The sequence below is a fragment of the Brassica rapa genome, chromosome A03, assembly GCF_000309985.2.
Source record: "Brassica rapa cultivar Chiifu-401-42 chromosome A03, CAAS_Brap_v3.01, whole genome shotgun sequence".
Lineage (NCBI taxonomy): Eukaryota > Viridiplantae > Streptophyta > Magnoliopsida > Brassicales > Brassicaceae > Brassica > Brassica rapa.
Genome location: NC_024797.2, coordinates 35,689,779 through 35,703,733, shown reverse-complemented (window position 1 = coordinate 35,703,733; position 13,955 = coordinate 35,689,779). Strand labels below are relative to the sequence as shown.

The 13,955-nt window shown below is 31.8% G+C and overlaps 1 protein-coding gene across 1 annotated transcript; it reads left to right on the top strand.

Moving 5' to 3' along the window:
* The first annotated feature begins 1,422 nt into the window (after nt 1-1,422).
* On the top strand, nt 1,423-5,720 carry LOC103849318 (protein cornichon homolog 3). Its single transcript, XM_033287693.1, has 3 exons — nt 1,423-3,526; nt 3,633-3,755; nt 3,836-5,720. Exons 1-3 carry the CDS (start codon nt 3,297-3,299, stop codon nt 3,870-3,872), a joined length of 390 nt encoding a protein of 129 aa, XP_033143584.1. The 5' UTR covers nt 1,423-3,296; the 3' UTR covers nt 3,873-5,720.
* The last annotated feature ends 8,235 nt before the right edge of the window (nt 5,721-13,955 follow it).

Genomic DNA, 13,955 nt, shown 5'->3' with positions numbered 1-13,955 from the left:
CTTCCTTTTTTTATATGTAGACCACGTCGTGAGAGTGATAGTGATCCAGAAGACCTTGAACATGCTGAGAAGCTTCGCCAAGTTAAAGCAGTTATTGAAGAGGTTCTTTAGTACTTTTTTTTTTTTTGAATATAGTCTGGGGAAAATATTGCATAGTATCATTTAGTAATACTATCTTATATCATTTTTTTTTTGTTGAATATACTATCTTATAAGTAAGCTAGCATTATGCATTTTTTATTTAATTCATGAGGTCATTTTCAAAGCAGTTAAAAAACCTAGAAAATTAATAATCGAACCAACTACCTTTTTTTATTAGACCGGATATTAGTTCCACCAATAATCGTGGTCAACTTACCAACATGGTGCATATATGTCAAATTGATAAATCTACGTTTAAGTAACACAACATGTAAGGGATTTAGATTTTTTTTGTGAATCTCGTGGACTGATCTATCGCAGATGGGATTCATAGGTGAAGTTTCAAGAAATTGTTATAATTTGATTGGTCGATTATTTTTAATTTTTATTTATTTAATTTAGATCTAAAAATTTAAGATGAGTCTAAAATCATTTAACATCACTTGCCATATAATCTAACGAATATTACAAATAACAATTTATTGAAACTAATTTTCGAAATTATAGAAAGATTAATAATGTTTTATTTATTACTTTTAATATTTATAAACTATAAAATACAATGAACGAAATTTTATATAATATAATTATAATAGTTTTATACTCTACTTGATGAATTGTGTTCGAATATAATTATATAATAACTATTTTAAATATTACAAAATCCAAAAATGTTTATTAATATTATTTTTAAATTATTTATCGTTGTTTAAAGAATAAATTTATCATAATTTTAAAATAATTTATAAAATGCTTACAAAATGCAAGGCAAAGTTGCACTTTCAAGAGTTAAGTCGAGATCTGGATTAAAAATCCTAATTACTGGTAAAAAAGGGAAGCCGGAGATAAAAATATTGAATATTGTCTACAAACAAGTTTTTCAGAATATTTCGTAGTCACGGTACGTAATTTTAATCTACTTTTTGTTTTCAAATACAAATTTTAAAATAAATAAACTGTTGCAATTATTTATTTTTTGTATTTGCTAGATGGGTTGTGATGAGTTAGGAGACCGATGACGGTATGTCAATTTAATATTATTTCATATTCAATAAAATTTAGAAATTTATAAATCTATCAAATAATGTTAACCCATCAAATTGCTTACAAAATTTATTTAATTTTTTGCAAGTTTCTAATTGAATTTGCTTTCTTTATCGAGAAATATACTTCATAATTTATATTATTTATGGATAATATTTTGATTTTTATTATATTTTCTTTTAATATGTCTACATAAATGTTTGTTTATTATTTATGGAAAAATAATATTATTCACCTAAAATAAAGAATTACGAAACATATACAATACAATTCTAATTAATGATAATATAAAATATGTTACTTCTAAAACTATATACTATTTATTCTATTTTTTGAATGCAAGTATCTTCGTAAACACACAAAATATTTTGTGACGTCGCAATTATACATACACACAATATCTGCCTCTTCATACTGACGTTACTGTGTTCCCTCTCATGAGGTACGGACCGAGAGAGAACACAGGGTGCGGACCGGTCACTTAGTTATACATAAAAATAGATGTATTATCCAGAAATTAAGAAACGTTTAAAAACTAATTCTTGATTAATCTCGGATTAGTTTTCACTTCATGTTAATTCACTAGGCCCAAACTAACCACTCAACTAACACCTAACGTAATTTTGTAACACCTAACGTAATTTTGAACATGATTTCAACGGTTTCAGATATTAATAATTGGTTCTTCATTTTGCTTATACCAAATGCTAATGGTATTGGATAAAAAATCGGTTACAAATTGTTTTTTATTTGTATTAAAAATACTCTTTACAAATCTAAAATATGAATATATTAACTTATTAAATTAACTGTTTGGGAATAAAATTTAAAATTAACGAGTGAAATAACTATCGCACAAGTGTGTAGTTATGCAACATCACACATTCATTACAATTATCAAAACCCCTTACTAAAAATTTAAAAAACAATTATACACAAATATGATTACAAAAAAACACAAATATAATTACAAAAAAAAGAAATATGAAAAGTCAAATTTCTAAAAAAAAAATTAACAAAAAATATACTCATCCTTTAAAGACGGGTCAAAATCTAGTTAACTTATTAAATTAACTGTTTAGGAATAAAATTTAAAATTAATGTGTGAAATAGCTATGACACAAGTGTATAGTTATGCAACATCACACATTCATTACAATTATCAAAACTCCTTAGTAATAATTAAAAAATAAATTATTACAAAAACACAAATATAATTACAAAAAAATATAAATATAAAAATTAAATTTCTAAAAAAAAATCAAAACAAAAATATATACCCGCTCTTTAAGGACCGGTCAGAATATAGTATCATTCTTAATCCTTATCACTCTTGTCGGATTAATCATTTACTAGGTTCCATCTCATTCCAAAAGATATTTTAAAACATTGGTTCCATCAAATCCTCTTATCTATATATTTTAGGGTGGAGAAGCTATTTCCCCACGAGAATTATTGTATATCACCATATGTCTTCCAAACTATGTCCTCGTTTTATTTGTCCCCAATTTTAAAGTTTCAGTTTTATTTCTCCACAAATGTTGGTTTTGTCAAACCAAATTCACAAAATTTTAAATCTCAATTATAACCGAACAAACCCAAATTGTACCAAACATAAAACAAACTAAACCATATCTAAACCAAAACATACCAAATCACTTCATCTCTCTCCTTCCTCACGAGTCACAACAAATCCAGAACCATAAAAAAAATTTCTCTGTCCATCGAATCTCTTCTTCTCCCACATTATTAAAGTTTCCGATTTTATATATGGGGAGATACAAATCGTAAACTTTAATAATGTGGGAAAATAAAACTTAAACTTTATATTAGTGGATAAATAGAACGAAGTCATAGTTTAGGAAACATCTGCTGTTATAAGTTAGTTCTCGTAGAGAAACAGATTGTCGACCCTATATTTTATTATGATAAACTCTTCCTAGGGATTATTTATCGAATGAAAGAAGAAGAAAGGGTTTTGCATGTGGATTATGTTTGGAGGAAACTGGATTTCGTATACGTTTCCATCTCGATGAAACAGTACAGGACAATTTTTATATATTAATTTTGATCATAGTACATAGCCATAAACTGTAGTAAAAAGAGCGAACATGCTTATTGATGTTATGAATGAACCTTTTTTTTTAATTTACTTGCAGCTTATCTGCTTAGCTGATCTGGAATTTGATTACATAAACCCTTACGACTCTTCTTCAAGAATAAACTCTGTGGTATTACCAGAATTCGTGCTTCAAGGATTCCTATGTCTTTTCTTCCTCGTAACTGGTCATTGGTTCATGGCACTACATGGTCTCCCTTATCTCTACTACAATTTCCAAATGTGAGCTCTCTTTATTTTTTCTTTTAAAACGACTCTCAGACTTGTTGAAGCAGGTTTAATCATGGAATGTGGAAGCTGATAACTCTATATTTCTTTTGTATGTTAGTTGCTTGAAAAACCATTATTTGATTGACGTGACGGAGATCTTCAACTTGCTTGACTGGGAAACGAAGAAACGGCTCTTCAAGCTCGCTTACATGATCCTCACTCTCTTCCTCACCATTTTCTGGTAAAAATAATCTCTTTCCTTCTTCCTGAAAATCAGATTAGAAACAGTTAAAACATATGTTTGAACTTCTTCTTTTTAAGGTTAATCTATTCCACAGTGGATGATTACGAGGAGTGAAGGCAAGACACCGTTTGATTAAAACCCCCATGTGACATGAAAAGAAAGGATCATCATTTGTTGTTAGTGTTTGTAGCATTAGAGATTTGTGTAACGAGATTTTAGCCTGCAGTGAACATTCTTCTGATCTTGTGGCCTGCAGGTGGTGCAGCTAACTCACCAGGGTTCCAATGTGGATGTTTTTTCTTTGCTAAAAAAAACATCTACGGTGGAACCTCGTTCTCGTTCAGCTCGGTTTCTAGTTTTACACTGCAAAATTACTATTGTAGGATATAAATTTAATTTATGAGTACCAAACAAGATTCTTCAATTGCCTTCATCTAGATGTTATGAATGGCAAAATGTAATTCGCGTATTTCAAAGCGGAATTGACAAAACCGCAAACTGATCACCGTTCATCAATTACAATGAAAAACACACTACAGTAAAAAATACAAAAAGTAAATACGCAACACGTTTTTGATTACATGCAGAATCTGAAAAACGCACTTTGTAATTATTGAATAATTGTAATAATTATTAGACACGTTAACCAATAACAAAAAAATATAAAAACATAATATGTTTTAGTAGTACCAAAAATCAATTTATAAAGAAAAACCAAAAACCAAATTTATGGGTTTAATAAAAAACAAATTTTTGTTTTTTTTAGAATATTATATTTTAATTAAATAATAATTAATTAAATACTATTTTGCTAAAGATAAAATTCCATACAAGTTTTTGTTCATAATATATCTGTATATAATATTAATTTACTGTTAAAAATTAGCTATTAATATCTGTAAGTAAAGTTATTGAATTGTTTTAATACTGATTAGACACATTAGACAATAACAAAAATATAAAAACATGAACTATTTCTTAATACAATATATATTAATTTTGAAAAACAAAATATTTCATTCAAATTTGAAAAATTAAAATAGTTCCAAATGTTATAGTATATTTATTTCTTTTGTAATTTTAATATTTTATGATTAATATTGTCGTATAATGTAAGTTTTTATAAAAAATATAATATTCTAAATATTTATTTTTAAATAATAAACACAGTATTTTGATAAATTTCAATGGGAACTTCTAAATATTTTCTTGCTGTTTTTGTTGTATTATTTTAAAGTAATGCATTAATATCCTTTTGGAAAACTAAAAAAATACAGCAAAACCAAAAAGCAAAAGTCAAAATTAAAAAAACCAAAAACCAAAACCCAAAAGCGGAAAAATCAAAAATCAAAAACCTCAAAGTCAAAAACTAAAATATTAAATATTAAAAGTAAAATCTAAAAACCAAAAACTAAAACTAAAAACTAATAAAATAATGTTTTTAGAGAAATAGATTCTCTATAATATAAGGAAACTGAGTTTTCAAATAACTGTCATTTTCTAAAGAGAAACCAAAATCAAAGTTTTTGTGGTTTTTGTCAAACTTGCAGTAGTTTTTCATTTTTTTCCCTTTTAAATTATTTTTTTGCTATTTTTATGCATTAATACAGTAAAAATAAAGAGCTTCTTTCAAAAGTGACTCAAAATTTCAAGTCAAACACAAAAATAACCTATGTTTTTTTTGAAACTTTGTTTTGTCCTATTCACCCTAGAAGTTCTAGTTATTCACGAAAATGTCATTATTTTTTTTTTCTTTTTTTTTCGAAAATGATGTTTTTACCTTACCATCCTCATCTTCACCAAATATTTACAACTTTGCCATTGACATCAATACCTAAACCACCATGAACTACCAAATTGAGAGTGTTAATACCCTTAAGTTTCGGTTTTTCTCATCCTTTCTCACTTTCTATCCATACAAACCACATATCTTACAATTTTTCTCAAAATTCATCAAAAAAACTGAAGATTTTGATTACAAATTATGTAAGGTTCATAAGCTCACTTCAAAAATGTAATTTTATGCTTACATAATAAACAATACAGTCAAAGTAGGTTGAATCTATAGTTTCTTAGAATATAATATATAAAACACAAAATAATACATATCCAACATTTAAAGATCTACCTTTGAATGAGTGAAAGATGAGAACCATGTAATGAAAAACCTGCAAAAAGAAGATAAATTAGTGATAAGACATAAAAAAAATGAGAAATTGATTTAAATTTGGTGTTTTGATGTTCAAAGAGATTAGAGAGAGGTTGGAGAGTTTTAGAGTGAAAACATTACATTTTTGTTGCAGCAATTTGAGAGGAAGAAAGAGAATGTGTAAATTTTCTTTATATATGGAGACAAAAATTCCAATTAGGTTAAATACTTTCGATATAGAAGACTTCTTGGTCCGGTGAGCCCGAACCTCGAACGAGTAGATTCGTAGCCTCCACTCGCAGAAAGACACGGTCTCAGAGGAAGGGAAGATGGAGACTTGATGGTGGAGACGGAGACGACAATGCGGAGAGAGAGCTCGATGGAGATGCTGACGAAAGTAACGGTGAGAAAGCAGAGCTAGTATGAACATAGAGCGACGGAGAGAGCTCGACGCCGACGGCCAAGGGCATCGCCGGCGTCGAGGAACATTGTTGACGGCGGAACCTCGATTGTCATGTCTCGGAGGGTGAGAATGAGGTGAACTCTTTTTTCGAGACTTAACTAAAAATGTTATATATGATTGATATTAATAATGTATTTCTTTTTTTTCATATTAAGATTTTAGTTTACTTTTTAATTTAATTTTCCTTTTAGAAAACACACACAAATAAAAAATTTAATATTTATAAAATATAAACATATTAATTTTTTATATAAATGAACTTTAAATATTTTCCTAAATTTTCCTAAAACAATATAAATAGATAAAGAATATATATATTGATATTAAAAGTTTATATATTTTCCTTTTTATTTATATTGTCTTAGGAAAATTTAGATATATATTTTAAATTCATTTATATAGAAATTTATATGTATATATATAACGTAGCTTCACAAAAGATTGTAAATATAATTTTTTTAAAAACTAATCTTCTGCTAAAAGAAAATAATATTTTTACTTTGAATATATTAACTTTAATATATTTTATTGTTACTCCTTTTACACAATAGGAGTTTAGTTAAATTTTCATTTTCATTTTTGAAAAACGCATAAATAGAAAATTAATTATTTATAATAATATAAACCTAGAAATTTTTATATATAAAAAATTTTAATTATATTATATAAATTTTCTTAAATTACCACAAATAAAAAGGGAAATTATATACATTTTTTACTATAATGAATATATAACGTTGCTTCACAAAAAAGGTCCTCTAGAAAAATTCTTTGAAAATTAATAATTTGTTAAATTTGAATATTGAATAAATATAATATAAATTGTTATTTATATTTTTGTTTTATTTCATTTTTGTTTTAAAAAAGTTTTTTTTTACACTAACCACTTTTACTTCACTTTAATAAAGGGTAAAAAGACAATTATACCTAGGTTAACTAATATAGACTTAGGGTTTAGAGTTGAGGGGTGAGGTAAGGTTTTTGAATGTGAAATTTAGATTCTAATAAATATAAATAATACTTAAAATATATAAATAAATACTTAAATTACCACAAATAGCATATTCATAATACCATTTTTTATGTTTACACTAACCACTTTTACCTTCACTTTTAATAAAGGGTAAAAGACAATTATACCTTAGGTTTTAACTAATATAGACTTAGGGTTTAGAGTTGAGGGGTGAGGTAAGGTTTTTGAATGTGAAATTTAAGATTCTAATAAATATATAAATAAATACTTAAAATATATAAATAAATACTTAAAAATATATTAAAAAATTTTTAAAAAATTTCAAACATAATTTTGGTTTTTTAAAAGAAATTTTAAAAAAAAATTTCGAAAAAAAATTTGAAAAAAAAATGTATAAAAAAGTTCGAATTTGAAAAAATATAATTCGAAAACATTAAATTTTTTTTTAATTATTTTTTTATTATTTATTAATTATTTTTTTAATTATTTTTTAATTATTTTTTATTATTATTTTTAAATTTTTTTAATTTAAATAATAATTTATTATATATATAATAACAAAGGCATAAGAGTCTTTTGCCACTTAATGAATAATGTATTTTTGAAAATGTCTCCTTAATGGTGGTAAAAATGAAAAATGGTACCATGAAAGTGGTAAATATGTAATTTTCCCTTCAAACAATGTTAGAATGAAAATTAAACTTATTAATATTGCTTGACCTGAACCGAGTATAAGCAAGTTAATAGGGAGAAAACTTATGAGTTTTTGGTGTAATTATTTTATGAATTTCTCAACACTTCAATCTTTTAATTTTATCAAAAACAACAACATATATCAAATTGGGGAATTGCCTAAACTAACACTTTGTTAGTACCCTTTTTCAAAAGTACCTTCCTAAAAACTTAATCAAGTTTACCTTTAATTTTTAATGGTCAAAATACCTTATTACCCTTGAATCAAACCTAATTATGAATTAATTTCTCTCCAGCATGAAATCAATCTCAGTCAAAGAACGAAGAGCTCCGGCGAAGAACGAAGAAATCCGGTGAAGAACGAAGAGATCCGGTGAAGAAAGACAAGCTCTGACGAAGGACGACTAAAGCAAGTATCATCGGTGAATATCGTCGCGGCTCCAGATTCGAGTTAGCCATTGGTGCTCGAACAGCTAAAGGAAGATACGACTATCGCAAGTATCATGCTTCTGCCAGTAAAGTTTAAACCTTTATTGTTTATACGTTGTTGATGAGATCAAAGATGTAGTTTTTAATAAGTTAATAGATGAACGGGTTTAAGTTTCAGTCTCTAGTTAGTGTTTGTAAACTGTAAAGTTCATTCCTTTATCATCTGGGCATCTTGTTTTGATCCATCTTAGGTTCTGATGTGGAATGTTTGGCAGAAATGGCTAGGAAGTACAAAATATTATTGGTTATGGGTGTGATAGAGAGGGAAGGCTATACGTTACATTGCACCATCTTTTTTTTTTTACTGACTGTTGGGATCGGATAAGCAAATCACGCTAGCTCTGAACCCACACTGTTGGGGAAATAAGAAACGGGCACGGCGCAGCGGAACTTAGCGGTCGTGTTTCCCCTGACCTTGTGAGAACCTGAGAGGAGAATACTTCGACAATTGCAGGATATGATATAAGCAATAATGAAATGAGACAAGCAATTTTAACGTGGAAAACCTCCTCGATGTGAGAAGGAAAAACCACGCGACCGTAGTCCACTCAACAATCCACTATATAAATGTATGTGAGTACAACCACGTCCTCCCTGTTCAACAGCCTGAACAGAACAGAGACACTAGCTTCAAAGAGCTATCTCCAACACAAGAACAACAACAATAAGAAAGCAACACAAAGCTTCAAAACCGGCAGCAACCACACGACCTCAGCTCACAAGGATTCCGGCAACCAGAGACTAATCCCACCGTACAAATCCAAGATGAACAAGTCAACAACACCTATGCCAAATCTCAGCTCAATCAGAGAAAATCTCACCGTCGGATTTACCAAACACTCAAGACAGCACCACTGAAGAACTGTGACGACCAGCTTCACGAAAACCCAGACAACAGAAGATCCAACCGTTGGAATCCAAATCCCTTCGGTGAACCTTTAACCCACTGACTGAGGAAGCTTCCCACAAAATATCAGTCCGATTAGGATCCGTTTGACCCTCCAAACCTGCCTTGACAAACCCAGACGAAAATCTGCCTCTTCTCTCCTTTTCTCTCTTTTGTGTCAAGAGTCTTCTTGAGTACTCTTCTTTCTTTCTTGTATTCTCTGTCTGTATTTCACAAACTGGGTTAAGAGTGTTTATATATGTGTCTCACTAACCTTAATAACCTCCAAGGCCCAATACTAATCTCATGGACTAATATCAATAGCCTATCACCAAGTTTGGTTATCACCAACCAAACCCATTGGGTTTTCTCCATCTAGAAGGAACCCAACAAACTTCCCCTCCGACTAGGTGGAGGAAACAGCCATTCCGGATATCCCTCGGCATACTTCAAGCTTCCCCCTCGGCAAAGACTTTGTCATCATATCAGCTCCATTATCATCCGTATGAACTTTTGCAAGTTCCACTTCCTTAGAAGCAACCACATCTCGTATCCAATGATATCTTCTCTGGATGTGTTTTGACTTCGAATGAAATGTAGAATTCTTTCCGAGACAAATAGCGCTTTGACTATCACAAAGCAACTCATACTTTTCTTGCTTGAAATCGATCTCTTCACAGAAGTTCTTCATCCACAACAACTCTTTACAAGCTTCAGTTGCAGCAATGAACTCTGCCTCAGTGGTAGATAATGCAACACACTTTTGCAACCTTGACTGCCATGCCACAGCTCCACCCGCAAATGTTACCAAGTAACCCGAAGTAGACTTGCTAGAATCAACATCTCCAGACATGTCAGAATCAGTGAAACTGACCAGCAAAGGCTTCTTAACCCCGAAAGTAATCTTCAGATCAGAAGTCCCTCTGAGATATCTCAAAATCCACTTCACAGCATTCCAATGTTCTCTCCCCGGATTGGAGATGAACCTGCTGACAACTCCAACGGCGTAGGCTAAATCCGGTCTTGTACAGACCATGGCATACATCAAACTACCCACTGTAGAAGCATATGGAACCTTCGCCATATCTTCCTTCTCCTCATATGTCTTCGGACTCTGTTGACTGCTCAGTCTTAAGTATGGTGCAAGCGGAGTACTCAACACTTTAGACTTGTCCATGTGAAACCTTTTAAGTACCTTTTCAATGTACTTCTCCTGAGACAAGTGAATCAGCTTCTCACCTCTGTCTCTCGCAATTCTCATACCGAGAATCTGTTTCGCTGGACCCAAATCTTTCATGGCAAAGGACTTCCTGAGTTGCTCTTTTAGCTCCTTAATTCTTTCCATGTTCCTGCCCATAATCAACATGTCATCGACATACAGCAACAAGATGATAAAATCATCATCACCAAACACCTTCACAAAAACACAATGGTCTGAATCAGTCTCTGCATAACCATGCTCCCCCATAACAGACTTGAACTTCATGTACCACTGTCTCGGTGCTTGCTTCAATCCATAAAGGCTTTTCTTCAAGCGGCAAACCAAATTTTCCTTGCCCTCTTTAACATAGCCTTTCGGTTGTTCCATGTAGATCTCTTCCTCCAAATCACCATGAAAGAAAGCAGTCTTCACATCCATTTGCTCAACCTCTAGATCAAGGCTCGCTGCCAATCCAAGAACAACCCGAATGGATGACATCTTCACAACAGGAGAAAAGATCTCATCATAATCAATCCCCTTCTTCTGGCTGTAACCTTTCACAACCAATCTAGCCTTGTATCTGGGTGGCTTATTTCCATCTTCATGCTTAATTCTGTACACCCACATATTAAGCAAAGCCTTCTTGCCCTTAGGCAATTCCACCAACTCAAAAGTGTGATTCTCTTCAAAAGAATCCATCTCCTCATCCATGGCTCCAAACCACAGATCTTTGTGTTCATCCTCCAAAGCTTCATAATAGCTTTCAGGCTCTCGCCCATCAGTAAGTAAAACATACTCACTAGGATCATACCTTGTCGACGGTTTAAGACCTCTCTCGGATCTTCTCACAACAGTAGGTTGGTTCTCAGCAGCTGGTGTCTCACCATGATCGTCACCATGATCACCAGTGCCATCTTCATGTGCGGGAGCATCTGCACCGGGTGTATTATCCTGAACCTCAACCTCAACCTCACCGTGGACTGATGTAGAAGGAGTAGCCTCTATATCGATCAAACCTTCATAAACCTGAGTTGGAATTTTGGACTTGTCAATGTCCTTAATTGTTTGATCTTCCATGAACACAACATCTCTGCTCCTTACGAGCTTCTTCTCAACGGGATCATAAAATCTGATAAGCAAATCACGCTAGCTCTGAACCCACACTGTTGGGGAAATAAGAAACGGACAAGGCGCAGCGGAACTTAGCGGTCGTGTTTCCCCTGACCTTGTGAGAACCTGAGAGGAGAATACTTCGACAATTGCAGGATATGATATAAGCAATAATGAAATGAGACAAGCAATTTTAACGTGGAAAACCTCCTCGATGTGAGAAGGAAAAACCACGGGACCGTAGTCCACTCAACAATCCACTATATAAATGTATGTGAGTACAACCACGTCCTCCCTGTTCAACAGCCTGAACAGAACAGAGACACTAGCTTCAAAGAGCTATCTCCAACATAAGAACAACAACAATAAGAGAGCAACACAAAGCTTCAAAACCGGCAGCAACCACACGACCTCAGGTCACAAGGATTCCGGCAACCAGAGACTAATCCCACCGTACAAATCCAAGATGAACAAGTCAACAACACCTCTGCCAAATCTCAGCTCAATCAGAAAAGATCTCACCGTCGGATTTACCAAACACTCAAGACAGCACCACTGAAGAACTGTGACGACCAGCTTCACGAAAACCCAGACAACAGAAGATCCAACCGTTGGAATCCAAATTCCTTCGGTGAACCTTTAACCCACTGACTGACGAAGCTTCCCACAAAATATCAGTCCGATTAGGATCCGTTTGACCCTCCAAACCTGCCTTGACAAACCCAGACGAAAATCTGCCTCTTCTCTCCTTTTTTCTCTTTTGTGTCAAGAGTCTTCTTGAGTACTCTTCTTTCTTTCTTGTATTCTCTGTCTGTCTTTCACAAACTGGGTTAAGAGACTTTATATATGTGTCTCACTAATCTTAATAACCTCCAAGGCCCAATACTAATCTCATGGACTAATATCAATAGCCTATCACCAAGTTTGGTTATCACCAACCAAACCCATTGGGTTTCCTCCATCTAGAAGGAACCCAACACTGACAAGGCAATTTGTTGGTAATCACATGAAACTCATGCCTACAACTCTTGAACGTTGCATCGGGGGTTTGAAGTAGACGTCGTGAAGCGGTGGATGTTTCACTTTGGAGATTCAAAGGAGACAAATTCAAAAACACGTTTATTACAAAAGAAACATACAATATGCTGAGGCAAGAGGATGAGCAGCTAGAATGGGCGAAGGATATTTGGTTTTCACATAGAACACCAAAATATACTTTTCTCACTTGGCTACAAATGAAAAATAGGCTTTCCACTGGTGATCGCATTGAAAGTTGGCAAACAGGACAGAGAGTGGATTGTGTTCTGTGTGGTCATCCTCAGGAAACACACAATCACTTGTTCTTTGAATGTGAAGTACTCTTCAAGTTTATGGCATTCACTAATGTTTTTGTTCCTGTGCAGTAATGGTATGGGATGAGCTTCTCCCGCTTCTGCATTTCAGGGAGTATAATAGTCTGCAACTTTTCTTACTTAGTTATACCTTCCAAGCGACTATATATCATCTTTGGCGGGAAAGAAATAATAGGAGGCATGGGGAGAAAGCAATGCCATGGACTCGATTAGCTCTTCTTGTTGACAAGACAATTCAGAACAAGCTAACTACTCTTCGTGAGCAAGGGCAGGTGAAGTATGAAGGCGGCCTCAGGTTGTAATTTGCAACTCGTCAAGTTTAACATTTTTGGTAACAAAATGTTTAGATTTGATTTGATCGTTTGATAGAGAATATCATGTTGTAAACAGAAGTATTTTGGTTTTGAATTAATTTAACATTTATTCTTATGAATGATATAAAACTCCCTTATAAATGGTAAATAAACATTTATAAATAATTTATAAACTCTTATAAATTATTTACAAGTCCTTACAAATGATTTATGAATTTTTATAAATAATTTACAAACTCTTAAATGATTCGTAGACCCTTATACATGATTTATAAACCATTACAAATGATTTATAAGTTTCTATAAACGATCCACAAACCCTTATAAATGATTTATAGAGCTTTAAAAATTATTTATGAACCATATAAATAGTTTGTATAATATTATAAATAGTTTATATAATTTTATAAATGATTTATAAACCTTTATATATAGGCTCTAACCGGTAATCATTAAAATCTAAATAAAAAAGAGTAAGAAAATAATGAATAGGAACAAAATAAAAGGAATGAAAAGATATTTATTATTTTTGTTCCATATCAATTTTGATGACAAATGTTTTTGTTC